Source organism: Drosophila guanche, unplaced genomic scaffold, assembly GCF_900245975.1.
Source record: "Drosophila guanche unplaced genomic scaffold, DGUA_6, whole genome shotgun sequence".
NCBI classification, from domain to species: Eukaryota; Metazoa; Arthropoda; class Insecta; order Diptera; family Drosophilidae; genus Drosophila; species Drosophila guanche.
Window position 1 is genome coordinate 4,299,517 of NW_022995752.1, and position 19,802 is coordinate 4,319,318.

The following is a 19,802-nucleotide window of genomic DNA, read 5'->3' on the forward strand; positions in this document are numbered from 1 at the left end:
GCAGGCGAGAGGCAGCTAACGAGCCGAATCGCCAGCGAGTGGCGGCAGCCGAGCAAACACGAAGGCACACAAACGTCACACGAACGCGACCGTTTCTCGCTCTCGCACACTTTTGCGTGCCATCGGCGATCGTTCGACTCTCGTTCGAAAAGCTATGTTCCTGTTCTAACGGTCTCTAACGCAAATTATTGTTGGTCAGCGTCAAGTGCAGACGTGTTCGCGACTACCGAAAAGAGAACATCGACGCAGCAACGCAGCGGCAGCGATTACGATTACGCTTCTGACAGCAGTACGCGACAAAGTGAATCAAGTTCTTGATGAGAAACACTTGCCGCTGGTCGATTCGCAGGTTTGGACGCGCGACTCCCACAAAACAATCGTAACAATAATACAGAACACACACCCCCCAACACAACCCAACAAGTGTCTGAAAAATCGAAAGAAATCTCTTCAACTGTTAACAACTTTTTGGATTACCAACTTTTGCCTTCGCGGAGGAATATCAAACTGAATTTTGTGGATTTTTCTGTTCAATTTTATGGTGAGTTTTTAGGGTTTTGGAAATGAACAAAAAAATATTGAAAATTAAATAAATAATTTATAATAGCAAAGTAAAACAGTTGGATGACTCCTAAAATATTTTTGTTGTGCAAATTGTTGCCCTTTTGGGAGAACAATTACCTTGAGCGTTCTTAAAGGAACATCTTTGTCTTCTAATCCTCACAAAAATAAGTCAAAGTTATGCCTGCACTCCCAAAAACGTACCATACAACTTTTCACATATTCAAGGATATTAAGTTTTTGTTAAAAAAATCTTAATTTTTTAGACGTAAATGGTTAACGAACAACGACATTCTTCAACCTGTTATTGGATTGCCCTGCGTATACGCAATGTGTACACAGAAAAACTCCCCTTAAAAAGTATTGCCGTTTGTGCGTCTCGAAACCTACGTCAAAGCCAAAATTATTACGTCAATCATGGCCCAGCCACAACAAGAGTATCACACTAGATCTATAAATGAGCAATCAGGGTAAAAAAAAATCACACATACGCAACATGATGCATGGCATTACTTTTACTTACCCATCATCATGATAGTTATTATGATTATTTCACCGATTATGGCAATGCACTTCAGTAGGAACACTTGGAGTAAACTAAAACACCCAGACAGACACAAACCCCCAAAAAGCAGTTATGGGCCTCGGCCCGGCCACCTGTTCTAGACCGATTTCTGGGTGACTCAATACTTAATAAGCCTAAGAATCGGGGACCCAGTTTGAGTCATCATGACAGTAGGCCAATATATTCATTATAAATGTATTATATCGCTCTGGGAATTCGAAATTTTGATAATGATTGGTTGGATTTTGAAGAGGGGTTTCCTAAGCATTCGTGAGTCATTTCACTTTCGGGTGTGAGTCACTTTCACGGGGTCTTAGCCTAGCCACTTGCCACTTGACAGGATCATGCGACTTGCGCTATAAACGTGTGATAGTGCTGGCCACACGCGTGATACGTCTTGAAGATCCAGCTGATAGAAATGGAGACCTATAATGCATTGTCATTATGGATTAGGCACTTGAACGGTGAGAGATTAAATGAATAAATTATATAAATTTAACGATATCCATAAAGTGTTTTTGACTCATTAGAATTAATCAGCGCTATCATGTCGAGGCGCAGTCGAAGGATATATCGTAGTTAATCGACCAAGCGATAAATAACTGTAATAAAAGAGCTTATCCGAGTTTAGGAAATATTTAATATTTTCATTTGGAAATTATAAAAACAATATTTAAAACCTTTTCTTACATGATATTTGCACGCAAAAAATGAAGCCTTTATAGAACCGCAACGCACTGTAGCACTGTGTAGCGAAGATATTTTATCTAAAAGATATTTTTGCTAATTTCATGTCTGAAGGTCAGTGCCAGCGTCAGGCCCCGAGGGAATACATAAACAAAAACAACAAATCACGAAATAACATTAACTGGCAAAAATTTCGAGCATTCCTATCGTTTCTTTTTTAATCTCTGGAAACTGATATTGAGGTATTTATGTGCACAGGAAATTGTTGTCGCTGGGAAACAACAGCAGCAGCAGCAACAACAGCAACAAAAATCACACAAAAAATATACCGATTATCGAACAAAAGAACACAAAAGTTAATGCTGTTATCGCTATCGCGAAAAAATAATATTCGCCAGAGTTGATATGTGTATATTGTGTTTCGCCTCTTTATTCGCTTCGGGTCGAGCTGGTCCGGGTTCTTGGGTTGTCGTAGCTGCGTTCATTCACGTTCCACCTGTTGACAGTTATCGGGACAGCAGTCGACACTGGGGTTGGGTGAATTCTTATCACCTGTTCCAACGATATTTAAATTGTACCTAAAATCGTGTGGGAGCAGCTCTTCTTTTATGAATGGAATGGAATCGGTACCGTGTTTATATTATCTTTCTTTATGCTTCATGTTGGATCTCCATTATATGAGGAAGTAGTACGAACTTGCCGTCGATGGCGACGAGTCTGCTTATGTACAGTATATTCTGTACTTTATTTTGGCTAGTCATTATGAATGGGGAAACTTATGAATTGGTGGGCGGAAATGTCGCGAATTGATAAAAAATAAATGCAGTGATAACAAGTAAATGCGGATATATCGGAATGATAAAAGTAGGAAGAGAACATTGATATCTATTTAATGGCTGATTGTCCAAATTATTCTGTTGAACTTTGGCCAATACAAAGTTCTATTATTATAAAAGTTTAGTTTTACTCCTTATCGAACAAATTTTGCACCAAAAATAATGCCAAAAATCGTAGCTTGCTGCTCATTTTGTTTACCAAAAAAAAAAACTTAGCTATCAATGAAAGTGATTTACCCCATAAAAAAGTGCCATGCGAAAACCTTAACAACTGCCACGATATTATGTCATATAATTTTCTTCACACTGTTTAACATTTATCGTACTTTTTCATCTTTGAACCCGCACTTTATGGCCTAAGTAATTGCTTTCGAGAGTATTTTTGGCAGTCTTGAGACTGCTGCGCGTATAGCCATAACCAATATAATTAAAACCCTGATATTTATAGAACTCTATGGAGCTGCAAAGTGTTTTCAAGTGTTTTTGTCTCTATCATAAAATATCTTTGGAGGCACACAACACGCACCACACTAAAACAGAAAAGAAATCCTTATCTCGAACTGTATAGCCCAAAATGTTCATTATTATTTTTTGACAATTTGTGCGCGTTTTTTGCCAGTTAATTCACAAAACAAAAAAACTTCCGCTTATCATTAAGGGTGGGTAGAAGAAATCACATGACAAACTCGTGAGCAGGGGAGAAACCGTAACCAGAGACCAGAGAGACCTTCACTAAGCACCAGAGCAGACCCTATGCCTACCCCATTAAATTTCGTATTGAAACGCAGGCACAGGCAACAACAACAACAATAAGAATATATTTTTTTTGGATACGAGTATCTCTCGAGGGATACACACAAGCAGATACAGATACTTGCATACATATGAATATACGCGGGAGTGTATTCTAACGAGAACCAAAAAAAAGAAATTGACAAAAAGCCGGCTCGCAGACATGCGTAATATGTACAACGTCCGAGTATCTGTGTGTCCATGCTTGTGTGTGTGTGTGTGCTGCCAAAAAGTTGTGTATCTGGGCGAGGAGGCACCCGGCACCCGGCACCACCACACGACCCTCATCTCATGGATGGTCTCCTCTGCTCGTTCTACCTACTGAAAAATCCGCCATATTTGTATACCCCTTAAATTTGTGGATGTGCCCATGTCTATCGTTTGATGGTATGCAAGAGGAAAGGGAAGGGTTTCCGGGCTAACAAGGGAGGGGTTTGAAAATTGTTGGAGGCTATTCCATGACATTTATGTGGGAAACATCCTTAGCTCTAGGGTATTTCCAATGGTCTAGGCTTTCATACTTAATGGGTATCATATAGTGCGAATAAGCCGACTTCTAGCCAGCTTACTTGTTGGTCAAAATTGGTATTGTTGCTGGGACGTTTCCTTTAATTTTTTTGTATTTTTCGTTGCTGTGATTCTATTGCCTATTTGTTTATCAAGTTCTCATGATATTCGTGAGTGTATGTGTGTGAGTTGTTTCCCCATATTTTTTTTTTCACTCCCGCTCTATCTCTGTTTTTTTGTTGCTACTTATATTAATGCTCGAACAAAATACAACAAAAAATGTTGACCTTGGTTAACAAAGTTGTATAGCAGTTTCTGTTTTCATTCTTATTTCTTTGTTCTAATTGCCAAAATGACTCGACGAGATCTTCCACCCGATTCCCCGTCCCTCCACTTGCCATATTAGATTTTATTTTATTTCGTGCGAAAAAGTTTTCTGTGGTCAGTAATTTTTTGCTTTTTCAGTTTTTGTCTTGGTTTCTGTTTTATTTGGAATTTCCATTTGGAACAAATATTATTGTCGCTGGGGTATGATAACCAACGGGAGAGCCCGGCCGGCCCTATGTTCATTCTTAGAAAACCCAACAGTCAACACGTGTCGGAAATGCCGCTGATAAGGTATTTGCCCGGAAACCAATCCAGGAATACTTTGCTTTAGCTTTGACATTTGTTGGCCACGGCGTTGAGAGGGGTATCTGTAGATCTGGTGTGGAAGTACATAGATATCTTATTGGTTTTAATTCACATACAAGATTTTAGAGAATCCAAAGTTTATATAAAGATTTGTTCATGTTTATCTGGCATCCAACTATTTGTATAGTTACAAAAACCCTTATAAAGATCCAGTGATCTGTTGTACATAGTTCGTAGAACTCTTTAGAACTGGCTTACGGCTATTTATGTTTGCTAAGATATGAAAGTTTTATGTGTAAATTATGTATTCTATGTAGTAAATGTATATTGCCAGTCGAAGATTAACATTTTTCTTTATTTAAATAGTTCATTTCACAAATCTTGCATGCAAGAACTCATACAACCATATATCATTGTAGTTATATAAAATAATATCCATATGGAAGCCCTATAGGAACGTTGCATGCATTTTGGTTGCGTCCTCCTCTGCCACTGCCTCGGTCAGCATTGCAGCTGCTGCAGTTGTCGTTCTCCCTGCGCCTCTGCTGCTCGCATTTGAAGCCGATTTGCACGCGTATGTGTGTGTGTGGCTATGTCCTTTGGTTATGCAAAAAAAAAAACAATAAAAAAATGTTTGCCAAGTTCAAGGACAGACTGCAGCAGCGACGCATCGCGCCGCGTCACTTTTTGACGCTGGTCGTTGGCTGTACACACAAAATGGCGAAATACCCCGTCCTGTGCACTGTTGCAAGCTTCGTAAGCGTTGCCTGCCTGCCTCTCTTTCTCTCTCCCGCTCTCTCTGGCTTACGCTCGCACACAACTTTCCATTTTGTTATGCGCATTTGATTATACCCAGGGGAGAGCGAGGGTATTTTGGGTGCTAAGAGATGTTTGTGACTCGAAAACGAGGAAGAAGGTCATGGAATTTGATGTTTCAAATGCCAGTCTAATGTCTGAAAATGACATTTATGTTGATCATATGTAGACCTTATATTATAGATTCCTTCAGCGCTGTACATAATGCATCTTCCCTGGCAATACCGCATCTGTTAGGGTATCACATCTTCGTTTCCCCCGATGCTTTCCTGTCTTCCTCCTTTAATGCTTTCAATTTTTGGGCTTGGCCAAGTGTTCACTGTACCGAACTTCATTTGAAGGCCACTGCTGCAGCCGTCATTTGCTGCTGCTGCTGCTGCTGCTGCTACTGATGCTGCCGTCGCAGTTCCTAAAATTCAAGTTCAAGGCGGAACTCGGCGCTCTATGGCTGTCCCTGTCTGGCACTCAATTAGCAGCCGCTCACTAAAAATGAGATGTTGCTTGCTTGGCTTGATTGCATTATTCTCTGATTAATCAAACAGTGCACAAATATCTAAGGAAACTTTTGAAATAAATTTCAAATTATACGAGAGTAATGCTGCGCTGTTGATAACATTTTGCCGCTTAGGTTTGGTCAGTGATAATTGAGCAAGAAGAACCCAAAATGTCTGTCTAACCATTAGGTTTCAGGTTTTTTTCTTTGACAAACAACCTGCCAAACGAGTTTTTGCCAAAAAAAAGAGAAAAAGAGAAAAAGAGAAGATATTTGGTGGTGCTTTTTGTACATGCTTCTGCAGTATATAGTATTTTATATGTTGGGCATCTCTTTTTGGCGAGTGTGACTGTTTTCGGTTTAGTTTAAAATAAAACACAAGAATGCAATCGGTAGGTGATGTCTCACCCAATTGAATGGCACAAATGACGCACTCTAGAACTGAATACGTGAGTGCTGCCGCCGCTCACCGATATGTAATTTTTGATGAAACAGAACGGAAACGAGAACGGAAATTGAATTTTGAGTTGAAACAATTGGCTGTTTCAAAGAGAAAGAGCCACAAGAAATGCTTAAACAAATACGAATTTTAAAGGATATACAATAAAATACAGTGAGAGATTTGGCGGACCAGCCTTTGACATATTATTCATCACGATTCAAATTTAGATTTCGAGTGAAGGAAATGCATTTACGTCACTCCAATTGAACAAAGATTAAACCCGTTTTTTGGAAATACGCCCCCTGGGCTACGCCCTTAAAATACTGTTAATCATTGAAGTTATTTCCATTGGCGGAAGCACTCCAGATCGGACATCCCCATTTCTCCAACTCCAAACCCGTTCCATTCTACCTTCCAGAATGCAATCCCGAAAATTTCCAAAGACCGCCTGGCACTCCTCCCAAAAACAAACAAATATATATCACCTGGGCTCGTCAACCGTCTGCGTCATGCATTTGCCTGATTATTTATAAAATGTCATAAACATGTATTCGAATTTTATTTTGAGAATAAGAACAGAAACGAGAAGAACTTTAAAAAGGAAAAACAAATGTTGAGTAAAGCTTATGATCTGCCTCTTTTTAGCCCTCTTTCGTTTTAAACCCTTCGCTGCTGCAGGCGAACAAAGGAAGAAAGAAATTCGGCAAGCAAACACTTGTGCATGCCGCCAGCTTTTCGCAATGTTTCTACTTTTATTCTTTGCGACTGTATCTTCTGCCTGTTGGAATTTTTGGGGTTTCTACTCGAATGTACAAGCACTTTTATTGTATTTATTTGTTGGGTGTTTCACTAAATTGTATGTATTGACTGTGGTTGTTGCTACTGCCCTCTGCTCCAGGCACGATCGCCTGTTTCTTCTCTTCCCCCCCCATCAAGCAGCAGCTTAAATGAATTTCGACAAAATGTTCGTTCTCTCTCCCTCTTACACACGCAAACACATGCTCAATTTGTTTTCGGATTTCTTTTCTTTACATTTTTCGAACAAAATATCGTTGAGCTTTTTTCTTTCTGTTGGTGTTGAACGAGTAGTTCGTTGACCCTTTTGTATGGCAAATGTTGGAATGAGGTTGCTGCTGCCCCGCTGCTGCTTTTTCGTCGTTTTTCTGTTGAGGACAGTACTTTTACTTTGGAGAATTTTAGTGGAGAATATTCTAGAATATTGCAACCAAAACATGAGAACACTCGCATTTAAATTTCATAATTATATAAATTAAATAGTGTTTAAAAAATGGCTTAAAAAAAGTATGCAATGCAAAAAGCGTGCACTTAGACATAGAATCCTAGTGCTCCCTGCACTCACACACTAACATTAATGCCTTGCTTGTGCTGCATGCACTCACACACACAGAGGCTTGACTGCACTGCTCCTCTGCTTGCGTCAACTGCACAGCTAACGTCAGCGATAGCGTCAAGCTTTTGCTGCACTCTCACACTCTCAATGTCGCCATTCGCACGCTCATACTACCACCACACACTCTCGCCTCGCCTCGCCTCGCGTCGCTTCGTTGTTGTCATGAACTTGAACTACACGTGGAGGGCGTGAAAATGTTTTCGACACGCGCATTAAACAGCTCTCAGCATGGCGTTGCCATAAGGAGGCCGTGCATAAGTTTTCAACGTCAGAGACAGCAACGCGCGTGCTGGCAACAGCGGGAGAGCTCCTTCTCTCCAAATCTCATCCAAATACATACATACATACTCATTCTCTCTCTCTGTTTTTCTGGTTTGTGCCATGAGTAAGCATGTTGTTGCAGCAGCACGGCAGCGCAGCCGTGGGTGGGCATCGCCTGTCTGCCTGGGGGAGGGAGGAATGTCAAACGAAAGGGAAGGTTGCCTGATGCGCCATTTTCGTGCTAAAAAAAGTGAAAACTTGTCATTGGGGGTTGGTTGGTTGTTGTAAGAGCCTTAAATTTGTCCTGCCAAATTTGTTGTTTTCATGGAAAATATTAAATTTCGCAAGATATCGAAATGTAGGAAGACTATTACGCCACAATAGCCAGATCTGTCTTTATTCATTCTTGTTATTTGCACGAGCGTCCCCATCCCTCTCCTGCTACTGTGCTGCGTCATTTACAGTTTGATTGTGTTCTCTACTCGCTGATTACTCGCCCGAGTCGAGTCGCTGCTGCTGCCTGCTTGCTTGCTTGCTTTTTGACCTAGGCCAACCGCTGTAGCCCCACGCAAAATATGCGTGGCCTAACAGCTGCGTCGCTGCCTGAAGGTGGCAGAGGCAGCGGCAGCGGCAGCGCAGCTCAAAGTCAGACTTCGTGTCTAGACCTTCGCAATATAAATAAAAATATGTACATAGTATAAATGTACATATGTATGTTTGTATGTACACACATAAGTATGTATGTAAGTATATACGTATACCCAAAATAAAATTGTATTTTTAAGAATAATCCTTTGAACAAAAAACGAAAATATGCCAATTTAAATATTTTATATTTTTGCAGCTTTGGGAAGGGAATTTGCAATCCAAAAAGGAACATAAAAATATCTTAGGAACCATTCCGAATGGGTACAAAAAAGCTTTTGCCTGCTAAAGATAGCCTTTGTTTATTGTTTTGATAGTTCGCCCTGAAATATTCCTAGGAAACACCATTAGCAGGGGGATTTTCCACAGTGTTTCCTTATAAATGTCAACGCCATGGGAATTTCCGAGTTACGCCCCTTTAGCCACTATCATTATCTTATCGCTGCCGTTAGTTTCTTCCCCTTTAAAGAGGTACCTTTAGTAAATAGTGGCAGAATATTCATTGAGTATATTCAGATTGAGATTTCCCAAACCAAGAATCGCACTGAAATGGAGTACCCTTTGCCTCTCTAGTTCTATCTTATCTCGTGGGCACATCGAACTCTGTTTATTAAACTGAAAGCTAGTGAAAAGAGATACAAATAACAGGCTGTAATGGATATGCAGGGAGCAGAGCAAATACACAGAAATAAATACACAAACAAAATCGTGAAAAAAGAGAGAGAATGAAAAAGCTTACAATTTGCTTATATTTAAATGTTCATTGACCCCATCAAAAGTCCACGAAAGAAGAAACCCAAAAAAAAGAACACCAAACGCAGTCCCAGTCAGAGACCCCAGACTCAAACCCCCAAACCATATCAGACACCTACAAAATGGTAGACTAGAGTAGAGGAGCCTGGAGAGCGCGGGGAGTCTGTAGATTTAGGTGCAACGCAAGAGTGGGGGGTCCCCTGTTTATGGAAGCTTAAGTGGATTTTGGGTGGCTTATAAAAAGTCACCGACGGGGGGGGAAAGATTAGTACTGATTAAGGTTCTAAGGTGCATAATTAGTTTGGCTTTATGATTCAATAATCTATAAATATTTGGAATTTGTGTTACTTATTTAATTGAACGTTTCATTGAATTATGGAATATTTTGGAAATTTGTAAGTAAATTTCTTTAGTATTTTATGGTAACTACCCATGCAAAATATATGTATATTAATCCCAAGTATACAGCGGATTGTGGGGAACTGGTTACAAAAGTAATCCCCTATACATATGGCATATTTCAACTGAAATACTTATTTTTCAACTATTATCAACTATTTCTAATAAGGCCGTTCCTCCCCGTCAAGCAACTTTACTGATCTATCCAAACATGATCAACGAAAACCCTACTGCTTACGCCTTACACCTAAAACTATCTACCTCGAAGAACACCAACCCAAGACCAGTTTCAAAAGCCGCTCCATTTCAGAGCTATCCCAACAAAATAACGGCTCTTCGACTTGGTCAATATGGGTAGTGGAGATAGTATGAGATACATACATGTAGAAGAGGGAGAGCTCTCCAATTCTCTCTTTCTCTAGCATCTCTGCTCGGCAACAACGATCCAACCGTCCGATCATTGACCGTGCACAGTGCACGGGGGATTTGCTTTGCTTTGCTTTCAACCTCTCATAATAGATAAACGTATTCTTCCTCTGAAACATTTTCGGTGTTTTACCTTCAGAAACTATAGAGAGAGAAACAGAGTGCGGAGTGCGATCGTTTCCCCTCACACAGATACTCGTGTATACCCACACAGAAATAGTTTATTTTTTGTGTCGAATGTTAATGAACTTTTGCGCTAGTTTTACCGTACAGCCCGAATAAACAACAACAGAAAAAAGCTGACAAAAGTTTTTTGAACTTGTCTGTTTTTTCTGAACATTTGCTGCTCGTTCTTCGTTGGCTTTTTCGTGTTTTTTTGGGAGGGTTTCTCATATTTTTTAAGTTGTCGAAGGTGGAACTTGGTCGTTGGCTTTCTATAGGTAGATATTTTGGTGTGGAGAGAGATCTATGAGCTGGGGAGAACGATCACACAAATGAGTTATTAGTTGTGGGATCTACAGTGAAAGTAAAGTGAGGCGTAGGAATAGGAATAGGACAGATAATCCCCAGATATGGTGGGTTATCCCTGGCAGAAAGTACAAGTAGAAGATTGTGGAAAGTAATTTTGAATCACTGATTTGTTTTGGACCCAATAATTCTCAAATAATACCCAGCTTTTTGTTCTATAAATGAACTTTGAAACGCTGTAAATACCATTCATAAACAACAAAATAATAAAAGTACTCAATGATGCTATCTATATTATCGGAAATTAGCCTCTCCTTTACGATCATCATAGACTTTTATGATGTCAAAAAAATCCCACACTTCAAACGATATTGTGCAAGGCAGACGATGCCAATATATAACCAAATCCTAGCATCGAATCTTTATACATAAAACGACTGCAACAATTTTATCCGCATGGCTTTGGCTATTTTTGGTTTTATTTATTATTTTAGTTTGGGAATGTTGCTTTTAGATACCGGAATTATATAGATTAGAAGCGTCAGAGTTATCATGACTAAGACAGATTGCGAAATAAGCTGAGATAAGAGTTTGATTTATTTTAGAATGACTCACTCATTTCCCTATACCATCGTATCATAGGGAAATTGTTTTCCAACCAGAAAATTCCCTTACAACACACTCAAACGGACACTCAAAAATGTCCCTCGAACATTGAAAACACTCAAACGAGCAATTTTCCAATTTGAAGGGAATTTTCAGATCAAATGGGAACATTTTCTTGCTGGCTTCTTTTTTGGTGGTTGGTTTTTCCCGTTTTCGGGTTTATGTTTTTGGGGGTTCGAGGCAGATTTTTCGGCCACTCACCCACCAGTCTCCGTTGCACCATCAGACCTAGAACTTCATGAGTGTGCGGCAATGTGAAGAATACTCGTAGTTCCCCTTCCCGGTTTTCGACTCCATCTGAGATCCAATTCCCAGTGGCAGTGTTGCGTGTGTGTGTGTATCACAAAAATGACTGATTTCTCAATGAACGATATCTTGAGATCGTTTAGAAAAATGCGCATGAATAAGAGTACGGGTCAGGGCGGACACCACCAGTATCATCATACCCAGCAGCAGCCTCCACATCATTCCCAGAATATTCAGGCCTATCAGCACAATTATCCCGTGCAACAGTCCAAAGACTTGAAGAAAATCATCAAAATCATTAAAAAGAATTTAATCAAAGAAAAAATTACCCGACAAATGAAGATTCTTGTTTAAAAGAAATAAAAATAGATCAATGAAAAACGAATAATGAAAAATAAAGTAAAATAAATAAATAATAATGCATAATAATCCCCAAATCATAATCCCTACACTATAATCAAATAAATGACTTTTCGTCTAGCTAAATAAACTGATTAAAATTATCCTAAAACTAAGTATAAACTAAAAAAAAACTCAAGGACTGATGGAAACACAAAACTGACTAAAATGCTGCTAAAGTCTGATTTTTATTAACCCAAATGAACAAAATTGTATTCGGACTTTATCAAAATATAAACGAAAAGATCTCATAACGTACAACAAAAATCTGATAAGAACTGAAACTGAAATTGGAAAAGATTTACACTTTTCCTCAGCGAGCAATGAATGGACTTTAGAAATAAAAAATCTACACAAATAAGACTTCAACTTCAACGATGACTGAAAGCAAGAATGATGCTAAAACTTGGGCCACCAAGCAGATATGGATTAAGGATGCACTCCACAAATCGGGCACTGAACTGGTGGATATATCCAAGTCCAAACCAAAGGCCGGCAACGGTGCTGGCTCCTCTAAGAAAACGAATGCAAAAGGTAAACGGCGACAGGAGGTTCAAGAAAAGTTGCTTGCCGGAAAAGTTTAGGGCCCCCGCTCACGACGCCATTTTGTTTTGGTATACACTGTTCCATTACTGTGCGGGGGGTGGTGTGGGTGTGTGTGGGGGTTTATTTTATCATAACAGTAAACAAGAACTGAGAGAGGGAGAGCGGCAAAAGGCAAGAGAGAGCCATGCATGGCAAAGCCGGTTGAAAAGCTTCAAGGATTTTTCTTAAATATCCCTAAAAAGGGAAATTTTCCTATAATGCGTAATTCTGAATGAAAATGCCTCCCCATTACGCTTTCCCTCTCTGGCAAAACCCCGGCCGGCAAAAACAAGAAAAAGTGCGTAGTAGGAAAGTCAGAGGGTTGGTTTTCCCCTCACCCCTTTACCACTCTTACTCCGCGCTCTAGAGGCTTTTCCCAACCACCACCTCATTATAAGTATGGAAGACTTATCGTATCTTTGGGGGGTTTATGCGTTGTTACACATTTTTGTTGCGTTTTTTTCGTGACGCAGGATCTTGGGATCAATGAAAGAACCTGTTAGGCAGGGGGAAGAACCATAATTCGACAAATGTGTAGAAAAATGCATAATCTTTCACAGAATTGTTGATGGAGATAGAATGGAGATAACTGAAGATAAAGCTAAATAAAGTTTAGGTTTTGAAAACATTTTTCTGCCTTAAAAATTTAAATTATTTTATATCAATAATAATTATAATATTAAGTCATCCCAACCACCAAGTACCCCCAATGCTAATCTTTCTTCTCTCTCGCTTCAGATTCAGCCACAACCAATATGGTCTATTATCCCGCTAACCAGCTGCTCATAAAAACGGAGCAACCCGCCCAAACGCAATTCTGCCTGCAGGTGCCGCCTCCATTGACGGTGACTGGTGGTGAGGGTGCAGCGCCACTGGGTGGACAGCAGGAGCACTACGAGCTGCTGCAAACGCCGCAGCAGCGACTAATGCAAGTGCAGCAGCAACAGACGCAGGAACAACAGCAATTTGTTAGCTACAGCTATCAGCTGGCGTTACAGCAGCATCAACAGCAGCAGCAGCATGAGAGTGTTACAACAACAACAACGGCCTCTGTAGCAGCAGCAACAGCAGCACCCGCAGCAACAGCGCAGCGCATCAAGACAGAACCAACGCCAACTGTTAGCTACAGCGCTGCCACTGCGCAGCCGCGCAAGCAGAATGGCACGAAACCGCAATTCAAGTGCGAACAGTGCGGCATGACGTTCGGCAGCAAATCGGCTCACACTTCGCACACGAAGTCGCATGCGAAGAATGCCGAAATGGCCCTTCTAGGTGCGGGGGGAGCACCGCACGGCGCCACATCGTCTCCCATCGAACTGAACGAAGCGGGTCTGCCGGTGGGCATCCCCAAGAGTCCGACTATCAAGCCGCTGGCGAATGTGGCCGCCGGCGCAGATCCCTATCAGTGCAATGTGTGCCAGAAGACATTCGCAGTGCCCGCGAGGCTGGTAAGTTATCAGATTGGACTCCCCCAAGGAATGTTCCCAGCTAAACGCTTCCTTTTTGTCACTCTTTTAGATCCGTCACTATCGCACGCATACGGGCGAAAGGCCTTTTGAGTGCGAGTTCTGCCACAAGCTGTTCAGCGTCAAGGAGAACCTGCAGGTGCATCGTCGCATCCACACCAAGGAGCGGCCGTACAAGTGTGACGTGTGCGGCAGGGCGTTTGAGCATTCAGGCAAACTGCATCGTCACATGCGCATCCATACGGGCGAACGGCCGCACAAGTGCTCCGTATGTGAGAAGACATTCATCCAATCCGGCCAACTGGTCATCCACATGCGCACGCACACGGGCGAGAAGCCGTACAAGTGCCCGGAGCCGGGCTGCGGCAAAGGATTCACCTGCTCCAAGCAGCTCAAGGTGCACTCACGCACGCACACGGGCGAGAAGCCCTACCATTGTGACATTTGCTTCCGTGACTTTGGCTACAATCACGTGCTGAAGCTGCACCGCGTGCAGCACTACGGATCCAAGTGCTACAAGTGCACCATTTGCGATGAGACGTTCAAGAACAAGAAGGAAATGGAGGCCCACATCAAGGGGCATGCCAATGAGATACCCGACGATGAGGCCGAGGCGGCAGCTGGAGCCACGGCAGTGGGTTCCACCTCCTCTGCATCGTCGTCGTCGTCCTCCTTGCAGGGCATCACCAGCAACTCGGAGTGCAGCAATAATTCTCCGCCCAGTTCGCCGCCAGCTGTGAAGAAGCCGCGGCAACCGCGTCAGCCACGTGGTGTCAAAGCGGCCGCAGCTGCAGCTGCAGCTGGAGCGGCAGTTCTTGCAGCCCCACTCTCGCCCAGTTCGCCCAGTTCCACGTACTCGCCATCGGCCAGCAGTCTGGCTTCACCGCCGCCATCCACAGTTCAATATCTGCCCGCTGTACCGTTGGATACGGATGCACTCAGTCGGGACAGTGGCGTCTCCAGTGCTCAGCCCGCGCTCAGCAGCTATGCGGACGAGGAGCTGCCCACGGATCTGAGCATGCAGCAGAGTCAAAGCCAGCCTATGGTCTACGAGCCCTACCAGGCCACGCCCAGCTTAGTGGAACAACAGCCACAGGCACAGCCGCCCCTGACTATCAATCCAGCTCTACTCGAGGCGGCCAGTATTGCGCGACAGGATGAGGACCACCACGTCAACGATGAGGATGTCCATGCCGCTGCCTGGCAAATGATGCAACTGCGTCGCGGTCATGCTGCCACGCCGCCGACAACAGAGGCCGTGCCCCAGGCATCGCCACAGCCCACGCTGCACGTCAGTGATCTGGCGGCCAACTATGATGACACCCACGAGGCCACCGTGCTCATTGAGCACTTTAAGCGTGGCGATCTCGCACGCCATGGCCTGCACAAAGGCTACGCTCCAGTGCCCAAGTATGAGTAAGTATTGAAGCTATAAAATGCGTCCAAAAAGCGGCATACTAATGATTGCTCCTCCCGTCACAGATCTGCCCTTCCGAATCCCGACATTGTGCGCCGCGTGGAGGCGGCTATTGGTCTGCGTTCTAGCACAGAGTCGCCAGAGCGCAGCTCCTCACCCGAAAGCGATTCCCTGATGATGGCCGATCGGAATGTGATGACGCTGCCGCTGAGGAAGCGCAAGCACTACATGAACAAGGGCGATGCGGGGGCCTGCCAGGTGGAGAGTGGTGGCAACAACAGCAGTCCGTCGGCGGCGATGGCCGGTGCAGGAGATGGCGCCACAACGGCAGCAAACTCAGCGGATGCCAGCAGCAACAACAACAACTCCAAAATGATGAGGATGAGCTCTGTCATACAGTTTGCCAAGGCCTCATAGTGGGCCACTCCGGTTCCAAAAATCAGCATAAAGACTGTCCAGCAAATTCTAACTGAAATTAGTTTTAATTTTCCCCCCCCCTCCTGATGAGGTGTGGGGCAGGACGAGCAGATGGCATGAGATCTCTCGTCTGGAATGGAATTGTTTTCTAGCAGCGAAAAAGAAAATGCCAAAAGTATTATAAAGAGAAAAAAGGAGAAGGAAAAGTTGATGAAAAATTTGTTTTAAAATTAACAGCGTTTACGTTATGGTATCAATTTTTGTTGAATGTTTGTTTTTAATGAAGGAAAGGACTTTTAAATGAAAATTTATTTGGCCGATGGTAGTAGATCGTATATCGTTTATGTTTTTCACTCGCCCACCACCCCAAACCCCCTGTGTTTTCACTTAGTCAAATCGCAACAATTGGCATTATCGGTATTAAGAGTTAGAGCATGACTACTTTAAAATTAAAAAAAGAAACGTATCGTAATTAAGAAACGCTAAAACGAGGATTCAACCATCAATGAAACAAAAAACCATAACATAAAAACCAACACCTTAACAATAATAAGCTACGTGCATACCGATTATATATACATAATGATAATGAAAGGAGAAATGTATGCTAAATAAGCGCCATATTGGCACATAATAAACATGCATAAAATACGTTTATGTAACTATAATTCTAAAGACCTATTTATTACTGAGAAATAAAACATATAAAATAAACCTCTGCTCGCCAAAACTAAGCCACACCGAGAGAGAAAAGAAGAAATAAGAACCATTTCGATAGAGTTTTTGTGAGTTTAATTTTCGACAATTAACCAAGTGATTGAGGATCTATTTAATTAATTTAAAATCCCTTTTGAAATGGTCCTTAATGGAACTTTTCACTCGGCGTCGCTCCCCACCCATCCATCATCCCTCCTTGTTCATAATCAATTCATGCGCCTCCATTTAAACAAAATTTGATAAGCATTTTATATTTTATATACAACATACATACATATTAAAAAAAATATTTATCGCAAACAAAACAAAACAAAACAAAAAATGCTAAAAACAAAAACAAATTCAAAAATTATACAATACGGAGAATATTGAACTGATAAGCAAGGAGCAAGCAAGAATAATTAAGTTAATGAGAAAAAACACACACAACATAACAAAACATTTACCAACAACAACAAAAACAAAAATCAGAATGATTAACATTTGCAACGTATATTCTAAGTGCGTCAGATACATAATTTTTTGTAAACGCTAAGTTAATAAATTAGTTATAAATTGTAGCATCAAATAATGCAAGTAAAAAAGAAGCGCAGAATGAAAGCGAAAAAAATATAAAAACAAAAACATAAATAAAAAGAATTCAATAATAATGAAAAGCGTAAAATAAAAATGAAAAGCATGGCGCATCAATTTGGGGCGGAGATTGTGCTCGAAAGCTACCAATTGTGGTTCCGAATCCTTTTGAAAACAGAAAATTCAGAGATCTTAGTAGACTTTTCCTTAAAAACTTCAAAAAATACTCAAACGAACATTAAAGACATTACCATGAAGGATATAAAATCAATCATATTATATAGCCCCTACGCAAAATACCTTTTTATCGCGGTTGTCATCACTTTGTATATTCTGTGGGACCTGGAAAGTAACTGCATCAATTATGGTTGCTGCGAGGTGAAACATTTTACAAGAAACTCGGAGCTTGGCATTGCCACAAGACATGAAGAACATACCACAGAGAGTGTGGCAGTAGAGGAAAAAGATTTTGTGAATACTCCTGGCTGTCATATGGAAGCAATGAAACCTTTTCCGGCTGCTGTGCTACCTTTTATACATCGTTTGAGTGCCGTTGTGTGTCCCAGGGTGCAGCTTCTGATAACCGAGGTAATTGCAGGCAAGAATTATTTTTTCCTCAATCAAACCGACACTCAGTTACGCTCCTGTTGCGGCGTGAAAACTCTTAGCGATGTCAACTGCACTTATATGCAATTTTTGCTACTGAATGATTTTCGCAACAAGAAAATTGAGCAGAAATATTTCAATTTAAGCGCGCAATCGAGATACCTTGAGGTAGGCAGTGGCCGTCAGTATTTTTGGGTAAAGTGTCGAGCAAATGGCAAAATCTTCTACAATGATACGCTTTTTTTTCTGCCTCCACCACCACCCAAGATAAAACCGCGCTCCCATAGAAAACTCTCTGTCCTGATACTGGGCATTGATTCCGTTTCCCACATGCATTATCTGCGTTCCTTTCCACAAGTGGCAGAGTTTATTAAAGAACTGCCGCACACGGAATTCTGGGGCTACAATCGCATTGGTCGCAACACTTATCCGAATCTGATACGCCTCCTGAGCGGCCTCAGCCCCAAGGAGCTCAATAGCACCTGCTATGCGAGCAACAAAACCTTTGATGGCTGTCACTTGCTGTGGGATGACTTCAAGGCGGCAGGATACACCACTAGCTATGGCGAGGATAGCGATTTGTATGACATCTTCACGTACTATAGAAGAGGATTTAAAAGACAACCCACGGACTACTATTTGCGACCCGTAATGGAGAATATACGACAGCACACGAATTATGAGACGAGTGCGTTGGGCAAGCCATCGATAACCATGCGCTGCACCGCAGGACGACTCTATCAGGATGTGCTCCATGAATTCATCTACAAGCTAATGCCACACATGAGACAGAAGCCCACATTCAACCTCTTTTGGCAGACATCGGGCGTTCATGACTACTTCAACTATGCCAAGACATTGGATGGGCACTACGTGAGGATTTTGAGGGAGCTGCAGGAGCAGGGCATCATGAATCACACCCTCATCCTGCTCATGTCCGATCACGGGCTGAGGTTTCAGGGCACCGACTGCGAGGGCCATGGATATACGCAAACATTTCAGGGCATGGAGGAGATGTCGCAGCCATTGCTGATAGCACTCTATCCTGCATGGATGAGCCAAAGGTTTCCCCTGGCCATGGGGAATCTTCAGCGGAACGCACACAGTCTCGTCACGACATTCGATCTGCATAAAACACTCAAAGATGTGCTCCATTTGGATCAATTGAGCGATGATCAAGTGGAGAATCGTACGCTAAATTTGGCCAACGAACGCGGCATCAGTTTGTTTCTGCCAATTCCAGAGGAAAGGAGCTGCACCACTGCCCAGATACCACGACAATTTTGTCTGTGTTTCAAGCTGCGCAAGATTTCCCGCAAGCGGGGCTCTGTCCAGAAGGCAGCACAGTTCGTGGTGGATAGCATCAATAAGCTGATCAAACCCTATCCACAGTGTCGGCCCTTGAGGTTGTTGAAGGTGTTGGCTGCCTATAATCTAAGCGGCAGAAAGCAAAAGGCTGCGAATGCTACACGTACCGCAAAGAAGGGCCACATAGAGGACTATGATTCAAAGGATAACGAGGGACGAGCCGTCTATCAGATAAGGGTACGCCTAAAGGTGCGACGCGGTGAGGGGCGTTTCGATGCCAGCGTCCTGCTCAAGCCACGAATGAAGTTGCTGGGTCCTGTGACCAGAACCGACAAATACGAGAGTAACTCTCATTGCATTGACGACTATCGCATTGAAATGTTCTGCAATTGTTTGTATCTTGTTCAGAATTAGTCTATATGTTTTATACAATTTATTTACATTTTAGGAAAGCGTTCCATAGACCTGACTTGTACAAGATAATCAACGGAAATCCGGATCGGGCAGAATTGCTGTTATATGAAAGTGTTTTACTACTTACATAGTACGAACATGAATGATTCAAACTATTATTCGTGCCAAAAAGAATACAAAAGTATTCAGCAAGTGAATGGGGATGGGATTCCTCAAAAATCTACAGCCATCAACTGTAAAGTTGTACAGAATATACAATCCACAATTGAATTAAAATATATATTCGATTTTAA

General features: G+C 42.1%; 2 protein-coding genes across 4 annotated transcripts; both read left to right on the top strand.

The window, feature by feature from the left end:
* The first annotated feature begins 325 nt into the window (after positions 1 to 325).
* On the top strand, positions 326 to 17,019 carry LOC117587560 (Krueppel homolog 1-like). Of its 3 annotated transcripts, XM_034278375.1 has the most exons (5): positions 326 to 424; positions 461 to 541; positions 13,330 to 14,039; positions 14,110 to 15,473; positions 15,540 to 17,019. In XM_034278375.1, exons 3-5 carry the CDS (start codon positions 13,347 to 13,349, stop codon positions 15,889 to 15,891), a joined length of 2,409 nt encoding a protein of 802 aa, XP_034134266.1. In that variant the 5' UTR covers positions 326 to 424; positions 461 to 541; positions 13,330 to 13,346; the 3' UTR covers positions 15,892 to 17,019. The 3 variants fall into 3 exon arrangements, with proteins under 3 accessions (XP_034134266.1, XP_034134267.1, XP_034134265.1); XM_034278376.1 differs by lacking the exons at positions 326 to 424; positions 461 to 541 and adding an exon at positions 11,520 to 11,938; XM_034278374.1 differs by lacking the exons at positions 326 to 424; positions 461 to 541 and adding an exon at positions 12,071 to 12,540.
* A 149-nt stretch (positions 17,020 to 17,168) lies between these two features.
* On the top strand, positions 17,169 to 19,802 carry LOC117587561. Its single transcript, XM_034278379.1, has 2 exons — positions 17,169 to 19,486; positions 19,544 to 19,802. Coding segments are annotated over exons 1-2 (2,211 nt in total). The 5' UTR covers positions 17,169 to 17,277; the 3' UTR covers positions 19,546 to 19,802.